The 15,109-nt window shown below is 40.4% G+C and overlaps 1 protein-coding gene across 1 annotated transcript in view; it reads left to right on the top strand.

Annotated features, from left to right (window-relative positions):
• Window positions 1-15,109, top strand: part of VAT1L (vesicle amine transport 1 like) — a 57,048-nt gene that overhangs the window by 25,007 nt on the left and 16,932 nt on the right. The window contains exons 6-7 of the mRNA XM_036390199.2: window positions 528-583; window positions 2,277-2,471. Of these exons, the coding sequence (XP_036246092.1) occupies window positions 528-583; window positions 2,277-2,471 (251 nt within the window). The remainder of the gene's footprint in view (window positions 1-527; window positions 584-2,276; window positions 2,472-15,109) is intronic.

A 15,109-nucleotide genomic window follows, 5' to 3' on the forward strand; every position in this document is an offset into this window, starting at 1 on the left:
CAGGAAGAATGCTGTTGGGTTTCTTTGACATGACTTTGAGGACTCCAACCCAGACTTCTGTTCACAGATTCCCACTCCTGTTTGTGGACTGCTCCTGACATGGAGCAGACACATCTGCCCTGCTGCTGTGCCAGGCTGCCCTCTGTGTGGGGAGCTCCTGCAGGAGGGCACAGCTGAAGGGATTGCTGTGTTTGTGGGAAGGGATGAAGCTGAAGGGATTGCTGTGTTTGTGGGAAGGGATGAAGCTGAAGGGATTGCTGTGTTTGTGGGAAGATGCCCAACAGAACCTAACCTGTCCCCAGTTTGATAGATTGTCAGTGTCAGCTCAGAATTCCTGTAAGCCTGGAGGGCTTGATTGCCTTGGCCTCTTTGTTGGTTTTTATTCTCAAAGTATTTCTACTAATCTCTTTTAAACCTGGGCATGTTTTTTTTCTTAAACATGAATCATAGAGATGATTTTACATGTACTAAATGGTCTGCTGTAACTTGTAATAATAACCTGTGTGTGAATGTGCTCATCTTTACAGGTTCATCTAACATGGTTACTGGGGAGACAAAAAGCTTCTTCAGTTTTGCAAAATCAGTAAGTGTCTCTGTGGTGATGCTCTTTCCTCTATCTTTGGTTCTTTTCTGTAGCGTTTCCATCTTTATCAATTTCATATATCTCTGCTGAGCTGTTCTTCTGATGTTGTGTTTTTGTGCCATGTTTCCTCCTGGCAGCACAGCTGGACCAGAACTGGATCTGTGAGCATTTCCCATTGCCATTGAAATTGTCTGTGAGACATAGATCTCTTACACAGCTTAGTTTAGACTGCATTATTTATTTACTTGTGGCAAAATATCACATCCATGGGTATGATTAACTGTACCCTGAAGGGTCCTTGTATCTGAAAACACTGTCAGGACCATGCAGTGAATTAAAGGAGATGTACCTCTTAAATGGGCCTGTGTCCAGTCAATTCCAGTTTTTCAGAAATTTGTTTCATACAGAAAAGCATTTTTCAGTGCTCCATGTTCAAGTGACATCAAAGAGATGATGATGTGGCATTTGTTTCCTAATTGATGATGTCAACAAATTCAAAGTTCAGTTTTTTTTTTTCTTCAGATTTCTACGACAGAAATCTTTACAGAAATCCTAGAGATCAAAAGTAGGACAAATAAATCACATCAACTGCCAGCAAGAAATAAGTTAACCAGGAGTGAAAGCAATTCCTTCATACAGGAAAAACATAGGGAAAAGTCTTTTCTGAACATCTGTCCTATGATCTTTTTGCCAAAATCTCATTTAGAGCTTTCAGCAGCACCCCCTTCCCAGGAGGAATTGGCTTCAAAAGTCTCTGTGTGGCTGAAAACAAGAGAAGTCAGAGCAAGGAGCTGTTCTTTGCTTCCTACATTGTCTTAGTGGTTGTAGTGGGAGGATCCCTGTCATTGTCACACACTTGTGACCAAAAACAAGATAATCATTGCTATGCAGCCTTTTTACTGGTAATGTAAGAATATCCAGATCATATAATGTGTAGGGTAGGTTGGCCCAATGAAATAAATTTCAGTTGAAGTAATTTTCAGGATAGTATTGGTATTTATTGACAGAATAAATATGAATAAATTGAAGGAATTAAAAAAATACAAATTTTGTATACAGTTATAACCAGTTTCTTTATGTAATTATGCTGCAAAATGAACTCATAAAAATTGTATGAAAATTCTAATTAAAAATTTACCCATTCAAATAAAATTTGCAGGGAAGTGGCATCTCTCACTCTCAATGATGCTCTTGGGCTAAATGAAATAAAATCCTTTCATCAGATACTGTGAGGTATGCTCAAGTGTCATAAACATAGTAATGGATGTAAAGTAACTGGCAGCTGAGAAGCAGTGCCTGGTTCCCTTGGTTCTGAGCAGAGTCACGGCCAGGAGTTGCCAGTGAACATCTGGGCACTCCAGGGGCTGTCTGGGGATAGCAGGAGAGCAGAAGGGGGAAGGAAATCCAAACTCCTTGCTCCCAGACCCTCTTACAAACCCAGATGTGTTCCCCATCTCCCTGTCACACCCTGACCTCCTCCAACATGAGTTTGTGTTTTATTCCTGCTTGTCAGTCAGCTGCACCCTTCCTGTCCTCATCCTTAAATCAAATCCTTGCTGCTCCTCCTGGCTGCTGCTTCAGGCCTGGCAGATGAGTCATTTATCACATCTGCACAGGCAGCTTGCTTGTGAACTTCCCTGTACAATTCTTGAAAAATGTTTTTCTAACCATGCTGTTGTTTATTGGTTTCCAGTGGTGGCAGGTTGAGAAAGTAAATCCTATCAAGCTGTATGAGGAGAACAAAGTCATTGCTGGGTTCTCCCTGTTGAATCTACTCTTCAAACAGAATCGAGGTGGCCTGATCAAGGGTGTGATGGACAAACTCCTAAATCTGTATAACAGTAAGAAGATCAAGCCTGTGGTTGATTCATTATGGGCTTTGGAAGAGGTAGGAGTTCTCATTTTGAAATTTCTGAAAAATAATCACTTTTAGAGGTAAAATCATATTTAAACATGTTTTCCAGTTATTAATGTCTTCTGCTTTTTAGTTTGTGCCTAAGTTGCCTCTAGAGCCCCTGATATTTGTAAAATCCAAGATCCAGAGTTATCCACATATTTCTCTACTAAGTATATATTTATTGAAAATGCTAATAATAAATGTGTTTTTTCAATCTTAGAAAACTTTCTTTTTCCTAAGTGCACGAAACACGTGACTAACAAGTGCAGAGTGAAATGCAAACAATGGAATTGAAAACAAGTTAGATTTTTTCCCTCAGAATGCATTTTAATACAGAAGCTTTCGTTTCAGTGCCACAGTTGTGCTAGCAGACCTTGGAAATTTGCAGGTTTTCTGGCAGTTATTGAAAATGTGTCAAAGACAAAGAAATCAGAACTCTCTTTAAATGTAAGTTGCAGTTGTGGACTGTGGATTTTTTAGGTTCTTTTTTAATTCCTCTAATAGCTCAGCTCTTCTTAAAGACATGCAAAGAAGCCAAGCTGCTGCCAGCCTGGGCAGTTACAAACCCCTTGTTCAAAGTGCTGGTTGAGACATTTATGGTTGTTCTGGTGAAGGAAGAGAAGTATTTTTGGAGGTGTGAACAGAAATTACCATATGAAGAAACAACACAATTATAGAGCAGCAGCAGATTAATACTCATGGTTTCTGTGTCTGTGAAGTGCACAGAGCCTGGCACATCACTTGGGATGTGTCTGTGATAGCTCTGCTGAGTGGGGTTGTGTCTGTAGTGTTGGATTTCACTGTTCAGAGGGTGCTGCAACAAAATCCTGTCTGTGTTGGAACACAGTAGGTGGTGTTACCATGAGGGAATAGTAACCACCACCAGGCTCAATCCATGAGCAGTGCTGTGTTTTACTAAGATTGTGGCTGGCTGTGTTGTACCAGGATTGTGAGCTGTTTTCTGAGCCCAGTGTGTCCTTTACTGTCCCTGCAAGTGCCCCAGTGCATCCCAAGGTGCCACTTCATGTGGCAGAGCTGCAAAGGGTCCAGCCCCTGTGGTGACAACTTCCCCAGGAACCCCCTTCTTTTCCTCTGAAAGGTCTGCCTGAGGCCACAGTGTCACCAAGAGCACCCAGGGACACCTGGGGCTGGCACTGGGGACACTGAGGGGCTCTCCTTGGCATCCACCTGCTCCAGGAATGTCAGATGTTGTGATAAAGAGCAGCTGCTTGAGCAAGACCAAATCCTCTGCTGCTGCCTGAAAGGGAGAGCCCTTTGCAGAGCAGTATGAACCAGAAGTGGGATCAGATTTATGGTTTTGATGTGTCTTTTTGAATATAATTATTAAGTAAGCTTATGAAGGAGCTTAAAAATGTAAGTGGCACAGGTCTCTAGACAGGTGTTCTGCAATTTCTTTGTTCATGTAAAATACATACTTTTCATGTACTGGTGAGTAAGAGAAGGATAATTAAAATAGTTACAATAGCTTAAACAATACTTGATTGAGGACATGCCATAACATGAAAAATTACACATGGCAGGCTGATCTCAATAGTCAGCATAATGGGAATTTGTTGGGAGACTTCTGTTTGATAACATTTCATCTAACATTTGGCAGTAGCATGCACCATCCCCACCAGTAGATTGTGATATGTGTAAATACATCTGTTGTAAAGCACAGTCTAGGAACTCCAGCTCATTTGTCACACCTGCTGGCTTTCCATGAGCTGTCTGGAACTGGCAGAGGAACTGTCTGGCTGTACCTTAAGGGATATGGGAGTGCAAGAGTTGTTTATTTGATTGCAGAGTATTACTGAAATATTACTCATCCAGGGCACTCACTATCATTGTTGGGGTATATTTTTGTGGTCATAAAGGTAACATAGGGCTGACTCTCAAGTTAATATGATACACAGAGAATGTGTCATAGCTGAGGACTAAATGGAACTGGACTGAAGAAAGGTTGGTGCATTTCTGTTCTGTTTTGGTAGGTTTTCATTTTTAATTCCAGAGCTTGAACATCTCCTTTCAGAGGTGGACATTTGATTGATTTTCACTTCCTGTTGGGTAAGCTCAATGAGCTCCAAATGTCCACTTTCATTTGCCTTCTCCCAGTAGGCTTCATTAGAGACTAAACCAATACATGACCAACTTTTACCCGGTTTCCTAAGGAAACTTCCTGACCCATAAGAGCACTGAGGATGTGCATTAACTAGAGAGTGGCAGAAAGGGAGACTCCCTACAGTGGCATTTCAAAATGTATGGCTGATTAGTTTTCTGGGGAGGAATATTGCCTTTTCCAGAGCCTCATGGAGGAATTCATGTGTCCCCTGTCTAACAGTTCCACCCTAGAGGAATCCAGTCAGAGACATTCCAAATGAAAATATCTTGAATCCAGTCAGAGACATTCCAAATGAAAATATTGCAAGGAAAATTCTCAAAGGAGCCTTCACCATGGGACACCTTTCCAAATGTTTTATTTTGAGTACCTGAATGTATCATCACATGCATAATAGGTTTGATCTCTGTATGAAAGGCATATCCCCAGCACATCCCTTCAGTTCTCTTTATTCACTCTACACCTGCATTTATTTTCATGTTTTCCTTTTGAAAATATCAATTCACAAGTTCATGCAGACTCTCTAAAGCCAACATGGAAGACACCTGGTTTTGTTCCAGAGCTATATCACAGTACAAATGCTGCTCTTTTCAGTCCTGTATCAGTTTCCATCCGCATGTCAGAGCAGAGGACAATGAGTTACATGCACAGTGGTGTTCCCCTTTGCTGCTCAAGGCTGCTTTCCTTGCATGATGACCCCAAAACTGAGGGCTTTATGTTCCAGTGCATGTGAGAACAGCCAGAGACAGGCTTTGTGTCAGTTTTCATCGGTCTTCATGAAGTGTAAAAAAAATACGTCCTTCTTCTAAAAGCCTGGTATGGTTCCTTGAACAGCATTTATTTCTTAATAATTTCTGCAGGAGCACACAGTTTGAATTTTAAAGAATATACTGATGAGAGAATATTGTAATGGCAATTTCAAGTGGCAATAATATAGAACTTAGAGAAGGTTATTAGATTCCCATTTGCCTATTATGCAGCCTGTGTTAATGATGTCCAGTTCATTGTCAAATTATTTTATAGCTAGAACTGCTCAGAAATTATTGGATGGACTGAATTTGATACTGTTCCTGTTGAACCATGAAGGTTTGCCTGAGTGTCCATGAGATCATTCTCATTAGGATATAAACCCTTCAAGTGTCCTCCTTTCTGTGCTTTAGGGCTGCATCCAAAGGCCACAAAGTCTGTGGAAGGATTCCTGGTTGCACTGGCCTTTGTTTTAGGATAAGCATTGCCCTGCCTCTGCAGTGCAGGCTGCTTAAACAAATTTGCCAACTGACTGAAAAGAGGAACTTAGAAGTGACTCAGTTTTCTTCAGTGCATCAGATTACAGCTGACACAAGGGAGCTCTGGATCCAGACTCTTGACTGCTGCTGTGGAGCAGAACTATTTGTATTGCTGTGTTAGCTGCTGCTGTTTGTTTGGGAAGGGTAATTTTAATCTCAAACTTACATCCATAAATCCCAGTAAAGCCAAGTCTTGTCTCAAGTAGGCAATTAGAACTACTTTACTGTGGAAAAGTAAGAAGGATTTAACTAAAAGTGACAGTAACAAAATCCACAGATACTTTAAAATGGAAATACAACTTGGGAATTGCTCATCATGAGATGAATGAAGTCATACAATAAATTAGCTGCTGGTGAGATATCTTGCTGCTTCGCAACTATTTGTTTATGCATTCAAGTGTTTAAAAGATGAGATGATTTGTAGTAGCACATGCTTAAAATGCTGCTGTGTAGTAAAAAGCTGATTGTCTGGTAGGATTGCATTTCATTACAAATTGAGTTTAAAATAGAATTTGTATTCAGTGAATATTTTTTGATCTTTTTAGTTGTTTATTGGTTAGTGCCTATTTACCACTTGTCTTCATTCTGATTAATTTGTACTGTGCATTTATGCATTAGCATTCTCCTGAGGGTCTGTGAGTATTTGGCTTTACACAGTAGTCAATTAGCAAGCAGGATGAAAACTGACAGTTCTCAAAAAAATCTAGTGTGTTGAATAAAAACATGCACGTTGCACTTTTCTATTAAAATTCTGTGGTTTTCATCTCCTTATGGTTGCAAAAGAAAATTTATGTTCAAGGTAGATTGACAGAGAAGTTATATGTGCCTTCTTTGGTGATTTACAGCAGTCAAAGTTAGCACTGAGCTTGTGTAAAATAAATTCTTGCACAGGAACTGCCAGTCATGGTCAAAGTCATCAAAATATCTGGGGCACCTTTACCTGAAGCTGCTTGTTTCAAAAGGGACTCTCAGCAGTCAGAAAGTTTTCAGACTTGGGCATTTTGATCCATGTGGGTGAGGAGTGAGATTATGGAAAAACATCCTGCCCAGAGGTCTGTGCCATGTCCCAAAGGATTCACTGCATTCCTCTCTCAGAGGATTTGAAGCAGTGCCCTGGTTGGAGCAGTGATGGCACCAGAGGCTCCTGCTGCCTTAGGGTCAGCAAGAGTGCTGAGACACTGAGACCTGTGCAATAGAGCTGTTATTTACTCTTAAGAAATAAGAGGGGAGTGTGATCATGGCCTGGCTGCTACAAAGTATGCACATCACCAGGTGTCACTGCTTTGGTGTGATAATGCAATAATGCTTTGGCAGCACCTCACTTAATGAACAGCCGTGCCAAAACCATAGCCCAGGCCCAGGAGCACACTATGGCACTGAGCTGTGATCAAAATCAGTGCAATTGAGGCACTAAATATTACAGATCATGATATGACTGTCAGAGAGCTCTAATGACTGTGCCTTGTGGTCAGTACATAGAATATTTTTAACTGGAAAGAGCCCTGCACCTTAATTTAGTTTGTAATGAACACTGCACTGAGTCACTGGGGTTTTTTGGCTGAATAGTTATGAGAGATCTCCCTGTAAGGTTTGTATTATTTTTCCCTTGTGTGCAAATAACACTGATAGATAATGCAGAGAACAGATACATGTGAGAACAGCAACATATGAGAAAATGTGCCTTTTAAAGAAATTACTGTATCAGTAGGTCTGGCTGTAAATACAGTGATTATCTAAGTGAGATGTCCTGCTCTTGAAGCCAGAGCTTTTCTCTGGTAGTTTGCTAAGGAAACCCAAGCTGTGTTTAAGAACCTGAAGCTAAAGGAATGCAGTGCAACTGATCACATTGCAGTGACATTCTAGAGTGCCTGCTGATGCAAAAATTTCCTGTAAAAGGCACATTTCGTCATAGATTGCTGTTCTCACACTCTGTTCTCTGCATTAGCTATCAGTGTTGTTAGCAGGCAAAGAGTAGGAGCCCTGCTTTAAGATTACAGCTTTATTGAGTTCCAATCCAGTGACAAGACCTGGATGAAGGAACATTTTCCACACAGAATTTATGGCACATTTTGGGGAGGGCAAAGTAATCACAATATGTCTGATTTTAGCACTGCTCACTGGCTTCAAAGGGTTCAGGTACTGGAAACCTGTGTTTTTCCACTGAACTCATCCTCTCCTATAAATTACCACCTCAGTGCAGGCTGTTAAATATCAGCAATATCATTATTTGAGAGGCAGGGGGATGGTAAATCTCAGACCCATGATAGCAGAATAATAACAATGAACCCCCTAAAGGAGAGACTTTAATTTCATCAAAAGCTATTTATGCATTTCTGTGATCTTGGCTTCAGGGCAAAAAGCCTGCCATGTATCACTGGAGTGAGACCTAGAGAAAATTGACCCATTAGTTACTTTTAATGTAGAAAGAGGGCAATCTAATAATACCAGATTGGGCTGGTATCTTGTTAGGAATACTAAATACCATCCCAGGTCTAATTTTTTTTCTAATGGTTACAATGTCATAATAATGTGTGCAGGGTTTTTTGTCTTTCCTGCTTGATGAAAACATTCTCCAGCAGAACAAATTATGCTTTTTTGAAGTCAAGGACTTCTACTGTGTTTATTCTTCAGGGTATACAAAACAACAGAGTACCAGAATAAAAGAGGAAGTAAATTTATAACCAAAGTAATAACCCACTCTGAAATACAGAAAAGATTAATTTTTTCATAAGCATAAAACAATTTACTTTGCAGTCCCGTGGTGTCGAAGGAGGGAAGTGCAGCTTATTCTGTGAAACCTCCCACGAGCCTGGCAGTGTGTCTGTGCTGTGCTTGCTCCTCCAGCACCACAGAGCAGACTCTGCTTGATTTGAGTATTCTTTGACGAACAACTTCTTGCAGTTGTTCATGAGCAGCTTTCCTGATGGACAGGTGTTACCTCTGCAGATATCCTGGCCTCTGATGCTGCCTCGGAACTCTCTTTGTTCTTCATCTGACTGATGAAATAAATACTTGTACCTCAAAGTAAATTTAAATGCTTTATCTGTTCATCACCATTGTTTCCTTGTACACACACAGGTCTAACACAAGCTTAATACAAGATATCAAAGCACACAAAAATGCATGGAGCTGTGCCTTACTGATGTAACAGGTTTGAAAATGGAGATGTGGGGAAAGCAGACTGGGGAACAAAACTTGAATAATTCAGGGCAGCTTGATTCTCTGTTCACAAACAAATTATACACAGAGGCCAAATATCTTCCAAATCTATTTGAAAGAAAGACCACATCTTTTAAATGTGGGGAATCTCAGACTCATGGAAGTGTTTGGGTTGATACAAGACTTTAAAGCTCATCTCATCCCACCCCAGCCATGGCAGGGACCCCTTCCACTGTCCCAGGCTGCTCCAGCCCCAGTGTCCAGCCTGGCCTTGGGCACTGCCAGGGATCCAGGGGCAGCCCCAGCTGCTCTGGGCACCCTGTGCCAGGGCCTGCCCACCCTGCCAGGGAACAATTCCTCATTGCCAAGATCCCAGCCCAGCCCTGCCCTCTGGCACTGGCAGCCATTCCCTGGCCCCTGTCCCTCCAGGCCTTGTACCCAGTCCCTCCCCAGCTCTCTTGGAGCCCCTTCAGGCACTGGAAGAGGCTTTGAGGTCTCCCTGAAGCCTCCTCCAGACTAAGGGGAAAGCTATTCCACCTGAATTTTACCTTGCTAACATTAAATATAATGAATACAAATTCTAAAGGAATGAAAACTGGGCCATGAGTAAGGTGATCTTTAATTTAGGCTTGGCAAAGATTTTTCTCCCAAGATGTCTATCTGAAATAAATATTAATTAAAACTCAAAATTATTTTGTTGCTGTATGCTTAGATGAATGAAACATATCTTGGAAGTACTGGAGATTAATTAGTTATTGCAATTTTTTTCCCCCTCTAAAGCATTCTGTATACCTGACTATGGGAATTTTGCTGCTCTTGGGTGAATTATTAAGTTCCTACAAAGTGCCCATTTGCTTTTCTTATGCATTTAATTCTGTTTAACAAGACTTCATGTTACTTCATAATTCATTCTACCTTTCCTACCACTATCAGGAAGCAATAGCATAACCCAGTAGTCTTTTTAGATTCACACACTGTTGATGGCAATGGGTATGATTTCATTAAAAGCCTGGGATAGAAACAAGACAAGACTTTGATATAGGCATGGTGGCTCTGTAATAAGGCCTCAGATACATGACATTAACTGTGATTACCACAAAATCTGATTGGGTAAATGAGCTGTTTTAGGAAACTCAGACTTGTTAAGTTAAGCAGAAGTCAATTCTTTTCAATTGCTATATATTATTCATAAACACTGTATGCAATTCAAGCTACACGAAGGGAATTTAATTAGTCAAGTAATTTATTTCTGCTCTATGCTTTCTAGCATTTTTTACAGCCTCTGAAATTTAGCTTGTTTTCTCTAGCCTGCCAGTTAAATACCTGTATTTAAAGAACAACCTAGAGTCTCCAGAATGTTCCTTTGTGCACAGTGAGCATATCTGTGCTACAGTACCCATTTAGTAGATGAATAACAAAGGAGATGGTGGATGTCATTACCTGCCTGGTGCCATGCAGCACAGTAGTGGAAAGATCATGGATCAGCCTGGAAATCTCTAATTGCCAGTTCTGGCCTCTGCCAGCCATAGCCCTGGGCTGTGCCTCAGCATCTCCAGGAGCCTTCTGTGACTGGTGCCTTAGTGGGGGCTCTGATGGACAGAGGTGTGAGTTCTACCAAAGGTCAGTGAGCTCCTTCCTTCCAGGGGAATGGCATTTCCTTGCACTGGAATGAAGTGGCAAACAGGGAAATGTGTTTTGGCAGTGTTTGTGATGAGCATTGATCCTGTGCTCGGATTTGCTGTTGCAAAGTTTAGAAGCTGACCAGCCTGAGACTGAACCTCTCCATTTACATAAATACAGCCTGCAGCCACAGCTCTTTCCTGATCTACTTAGTAAGCACTCTGCTAAGAATTAATTAGTTCTGGAGACACAGAGGCAGAAAACATTTGGTGGAAGGCATGAGACACTGGGGGTTGAAAGTGCACAAGTGCAGTGGTGAGTCATGGTTGTGTTTCTGGGGCAGGCCAGGCTGTCCCTGCTGCTTGCCCTTGTGTGCCTCAACAGCTCCTGGAGCTGTAGGGAAAAGGGAATAAAAAGTAGATTTGGTTCCTGATGGATAGTGCAAAGGCAGGGGGAAATAGGCAGGAAAATAATATAGGAAGCATTGATGGATTCCTCTGAATAAAAAGTGTGCACTATTAAAGATAAACTAGTCACATGCTTCCAGTTAATTAAATTAGCAACAGGAGGCTATATGGGGAGAGCTGCTTTGCCATTTATTAGAAAAATAAGGACAAAGCTGTTACATTGAGCAAGCTGCTGATTAATTACTGTGAAGAAGCAGTATTTTACAGGAGTAGTCTGCCTCCTGAAATATATTAGCTGGCTTCTAAGTAATACATTGGCACACATTCCTTATGTATGGAGCTGATCTGGTGATGCTGCTCCTCGGCAAGGAAATGAACAGAGACCTGGTGAGGGAAAGCTTTACTTTCATCAGTGACACCAACATTTGTGCATAGCCCCAGAAGATAGAATTTATTTCTTCTGTCTTTATTTTGTATATTTGACTTTTGTCACAGTTGTTTTACACTTCATTTTTACTGTCTGTGTCATGAAAAGTAAGCACTTCTCAAGGGTGTCATGGGATCATTTCCCTATTCAAAACCAATTTCTGCACTCTTCCTGAAGTAGGAACAGAACAAAATCAGAGAACAAAAGCTACTTGCTTTTAAACCCCTGATCCAAGTGTGCTTCAATCCATTCCTTTTATTTCTACCTGATAATGCAAGGAAATATCTGCCTGTCTTCTTCCAGTCTTGCATGTGGATGAAGTATCTGCCAATACATTAATGCATCCACCAGCAGAAATAGTTTTAAATGAATTCTAAGAGAAAGTTTACTGTGCCTCCTGCTCCACAGAGCACTAATTGGCAAGGAATTCTGCAGGGCTGGAACAATGAGTGTTTGCTGTCACTCAGAAATAATTGCTGGATGCTGTGAGTGAGACTCACTAAAAAAAAACAGGCAATAGAGGGAAAATATTAGAAAGAAAGTTTTCAAAGCCACATTTAGATGCTCTTTCATTCTTGTGCTGGGCTCTGCTAGTGTGTGTAGTTTCAGCCACAGAGCCTCTGAACAGAACCTTGGATTTCCCTCTGACAAAAAATTCCACTCAGGCTTCTTTGTTAATTAGTTGGGTGTTTGGGAGAAAGCTCTTGGTCACTCAAGTTAGGCTGGCAGGGAGTGCTAATGTGAGAAACTCAGCTTTTCTCTAGGGATAGCATGAACCAGAAATCTGAGGTTTGTGTTAGCAATTCCTCCTGATTGTTTACATTCTCTCAGAAACTCCTTTTAGTCTGCATTCAAATTAAAGAAAGACCTATTTTCACAGATGCTAAGGATTTAAAAAAAAAGGAGATAGAAATAATGAAGTTTACTTGGTGATATTCAGAGAGTTGAGAGGTGTCATCTGTATGTCTGGCACAACAGAGAATACAAACAATTTGGATTCCTCCTGCCTTTGAAATATCTCCATTTTCAGACTGATGCTTTTGGGTGAGGTTTTGGCCTCTTGATTCGAAAAAAAAAGAAAATGAGAATAATTTTTTTTTGTTTGCTTTTCTGGCTGTAATCTATGAGTCTCTTCCTTCATTAATCAATGAATGCCCAGAAATCCACTTAAGAAGTCGCTGAAAAGAATCAAAAGGGAAGTGGGAGATGAGAATAATGAAAATATCTCTATATATATTTAAATCTGATGGGTCCATTTTGTCTAAATGATTCTGCAGTGGCAGCATCATCGCTGAGGCCATTTCTGTGACTGACAGGGAGCAGAAAGGTTAACAGAGCAGAAGGAAAAGGGCAGCTTTCAGACCCTGCTGCATTACTGTGCTGAGAAACAGCAGCAGAGGCTGTGCCTTGAGCATTTCTGCTGTAAATTCCAGCTCACATCTTTCAGCTTTGAGGAATTTTGGGTGCTTGGCCTATGAAGAGAACACCGACATAAGCTTTTAGCTGCAGTAGAGGGATGTTTAGATGTTAATAGATACTGAACTCTGGTACAGTAAATTAAATTGAATGGGCCTTTTTGGTTTTAGAAATGCCTTTGTAAGGTGAGCATTCTCGCTCATTTCCTGGGATCAGCTTATGGGTGTATTTGTGTAACAGTGGCCAAAGGAAAAGTAAATTATTAGTTCCAGCAGCAAAGCCAATTCTGTCTCTCAGCAGCTGATCATGTTGATGACTAGTTTTGGCAGACTGGTAGAAATTTTGGAAATCTCTCGAGCAGTAGCACAAAATTACTCTCCAGGGTTATTTTAATTTATTTTTCTTTGGTACTAATGGTCTGATTAGGTTACTAGATTGCCTTTATTGCAAAGAAAACATAGGTTTTGTGTTCTGTTTCACACAACTTTGCTAAGATCAAAAAAAAGGCATCAAAAATCAAAACTATCAAAATAACACTTCATTTTAGTGCATAACAATTGTTAATCAAGATAATTGTTCTCACCTAATGATAATGGCTCATATATTTTTTTCAGTCATTTTAAACACAGATGAATTTTAAAAGCAAAATTACTCTTGGGCATAAAGAAATCTCTTATCATAATATAATCTAAATTTAATGTGATAATTGAGAGTTCTGTGTGGTATTACAGCTTAGTAATAATATTATTGCCAATTACAGATAATGATTTAAATTTACACCGAGGCAGTGAAGCAGATACATTGTCAATACTAAAAGACTCCTAAATATACATTAACCAGTTGGGAATGATTGAACCCAAAGGTATTTTGTAGGGAAAAACTCTGTGTTATGAGCACTGACTTTGAGAAAACAATACTGAAAGGAAGCAATGCAATTGTAGAGTTTCAAATGAGCACTGATTTTCCAGAGTTTTGATTGTACAGAAAATGATAGTTGGAGTATCAAAGCTCAGGCTTTGAAGGTGGTGTTACAGTGCACACATCTGAGAATGTTGGGCCATACCTGTAAGAAATGAGGCTTCACACACCACAGGCAGCTCCAAACCTTCGTTTACATAAATTCAGTTGAGTAGAATAAAGACTGTGTAAAAGTGAATTCCTGACCACCACCAAATATCCACAACCTTTAGAAAAACCTGAGGGCTTTTTCTATTATTGCTCTGATTGTGTCCTGGCTAAAATATCTGAAAGATCCTAAACTTTCCTGAGCAAGAAGGCCATAACCTTTGAGTTCTTCAGCAGCTGTAACACAATCCTGTATCTTTCCCTTCAATCTGAAGGAAACACCCAGCATAATTCTCAGAGTTCCTGCAGTGAAACCAGTTAAACTGTTTGCAGTTAAGCACAATGTGTGTTACTGAGGTTCTGCCTATCCACCCCTGGAAATGCCACAGCATTAGAGGAGAAGCTGCCTGGGCTGCAGCAGGGATGTTCTGTCACAGACACTCGTGCTCAGCTCTGTGCTGCCCATTCCTGCAGCCTGAGCTGGGTCAGGGCAATGCTGAGCTGAATCAGTGCTCACACACCAGCATCACACGTGCTGTAAACTAAATCAATTTTATTGCAGTCACACTGGTACAATGCTAGCGGGGAGTTAAGGTCTTTAATACAGCCTTAGAATGAGACATTTTTTTAACAGTGCCAGGAGAAATATTAAGTAATAAAGCAAATAGAACTGCAATATATATTGTAAAACTGTCAACCAGCAAACAAGATAAATTCAAATACCTTTCATCTTGCCTGGATGAATTATTTCAATCTTGCTGTAAAGTGATGTAGCTCAAACTGAGGATAAGCATGAATCACACTCTCTATCATAACAACTGTATTACAGTTTAATACAATAGAGGGTTTTGGTTTTGTTTAGTTTTAATGAAGTTACAGAGTGGCACCCAATGGTAAGATCTGACTTGGCAAGCTTTTTGAAGGATTGAAAAATACTGTGATAACATACAAAGAATTAGCTTTGCAATCCTTATGGCACTACTTTCTGAAACAAAAAAAAAAAATTACACAAGGAAGTCGAAAGAGAAGTATTTTCTTATTTGTATCATTAGGGACATGATTGGTATTTACCTTGATGAGTTTCAAGGATTTACATAATTAGTTTTCTGACTGGGGACAGATTTTACTGA

This window comes from Molothrus ater, chromosome 12 (genome assembly GCF_012460135.2).
Source record: "Molothrus ater isolate BHLD 08-10-18 breed brown headed cowbird chromosome 12, BPBGC_Mater_1.1, whole genome shotgun sequence".
NCBI lineage: Eukaryota > Metazoa > Chordata > Aves > Passeriformes > Icteridae > Molothrus > Molothrus ater.